The sequence below is a fragment of the Galeopterus variegatus genome, unplaced genomic scaffold (assembly GCF_000696425.1).
Source record: "Galeopterus variegatus unplaced genomic scaffold, G_variegatus-3.0.2 Scaffold3697, whole genome shotgun sequence".
In the NCBI taxonomy this organism is placed as follows: domain Eukaryota; kingdom Metazoa; phylum Chordata; class Mammalia; order Dermoptera; family Cynocephalidae; genus Galeopterus; species Galeopterus variegatus.
In genome coordinates this window covers 67,573-68,594 of record NW_007729808.1, presented here as the reverse complement: position 1 = coordinate 68,594, position 1,022 = coordinate 67,573, and the positions used below count along the sequence as shown (strand labels likewise).

Below are 1,022 nucleotides of genomic sequence, written 5' to 3'. Positions count from 1 at the left end.
TGCCGGTCCCGGTCCGGTACGGGCGCGACACTGAGGGTTGCGGTCCATTGCCGGACACGAAAAAAGACAAAAAAAAGGAAAAAAAAAAAAAGAAAGTATGAATCAAAAGGTTGGGTGGACAGGAGTGACTTACAAAGTGTGGTTTAGAGTATTTTTGAATCCATATGGTTTGTGAGTTGTCAGGGAAATAATATTAAAATGTGGGAAGTTAAAAACTGGATTGGAAAGCACTTTATAAAGCAATGACTAGACAAGGAAGTATAAAAATGATTGCTGGATCTGGCAATTCTGTCTATGGAAGTAATTCTAAAATAATTTAGAATTATAAAGGCCTGTTATTTATCATTATGGCAGGAGGTTTATCAGAAGTATTTGTGAAAAACAGCTATTTTGAGAATCGCTGATTTCCAAAAGATTTCAGAGTTTTACTCCCAGGCAAGGCAATTTGGAACAATCCTCTACTGAGAATAATGAGAAAAACTCTAAAATATAAAATTTGTTTGCATCAGAGAACTACCAAAGCAATGAAGAAATACTGGGCCAAGATTTGGAAGCAGAAACAAATGCAGAAAATGGCTTTTGGGTCACATTTTCCTTGAGGCAACTGTCCTTTCCAGAAGAGGAGGCTGGATAGAAAAGAGGAGGATAAGAAGATGAGCAGAGCTTCTGACAGATTCAAAGGACTAAGATGAGAAAAATGATTAAAATGGACAAAAGATGCAATAGAGAACCTATATATTTGGCTATCAAAGAAATTGAATCTGTACTTAAAAACATTAACAATGAAATCTGTATGCCTAATGGCTTTACTGGGTAGTGTCATATGATGTCATTTAAAAAGGCGTGAGGATAATATTATAGATTAAAAGAGGTTAAAGGCATATAAAAATCAACTGTAATGCACAATCCTTGACCCCTGAGTCAGAAAAAATATATAAAGATATTTTGGGGGCCAATAGAGAAATTTGAATATGGGCTAGGCATCATTAGATAATACTAGATCTTAGGTATGATGATGGTTT

At 35.4% G+C, this 1,022-nt stretch overlaps 1 protein-coding gene across 1 annotated transcript in view; it reads left to right on the top strand.

Moving 5' to 3' along the window:
- Positions 1-692, top strand: part of LOC103601350 (activating signal cointegrator 1 complex subunit 3-like) — a 1,429-nt gene extending 737 nt beyond the window's left edge. Inside the window, exon 2 of the mRNA XM_008585747.1 lies at positions 601-692. Coding sequence (XP_008583969.1) covers positions 601-692 — 92 coding nt within the window. The remainder of the gene's footprint in view (positions 1-600) is intronic.
- The last annotated feature ends 330 nt before the right edge of the window (positions 693-1,022 follow it).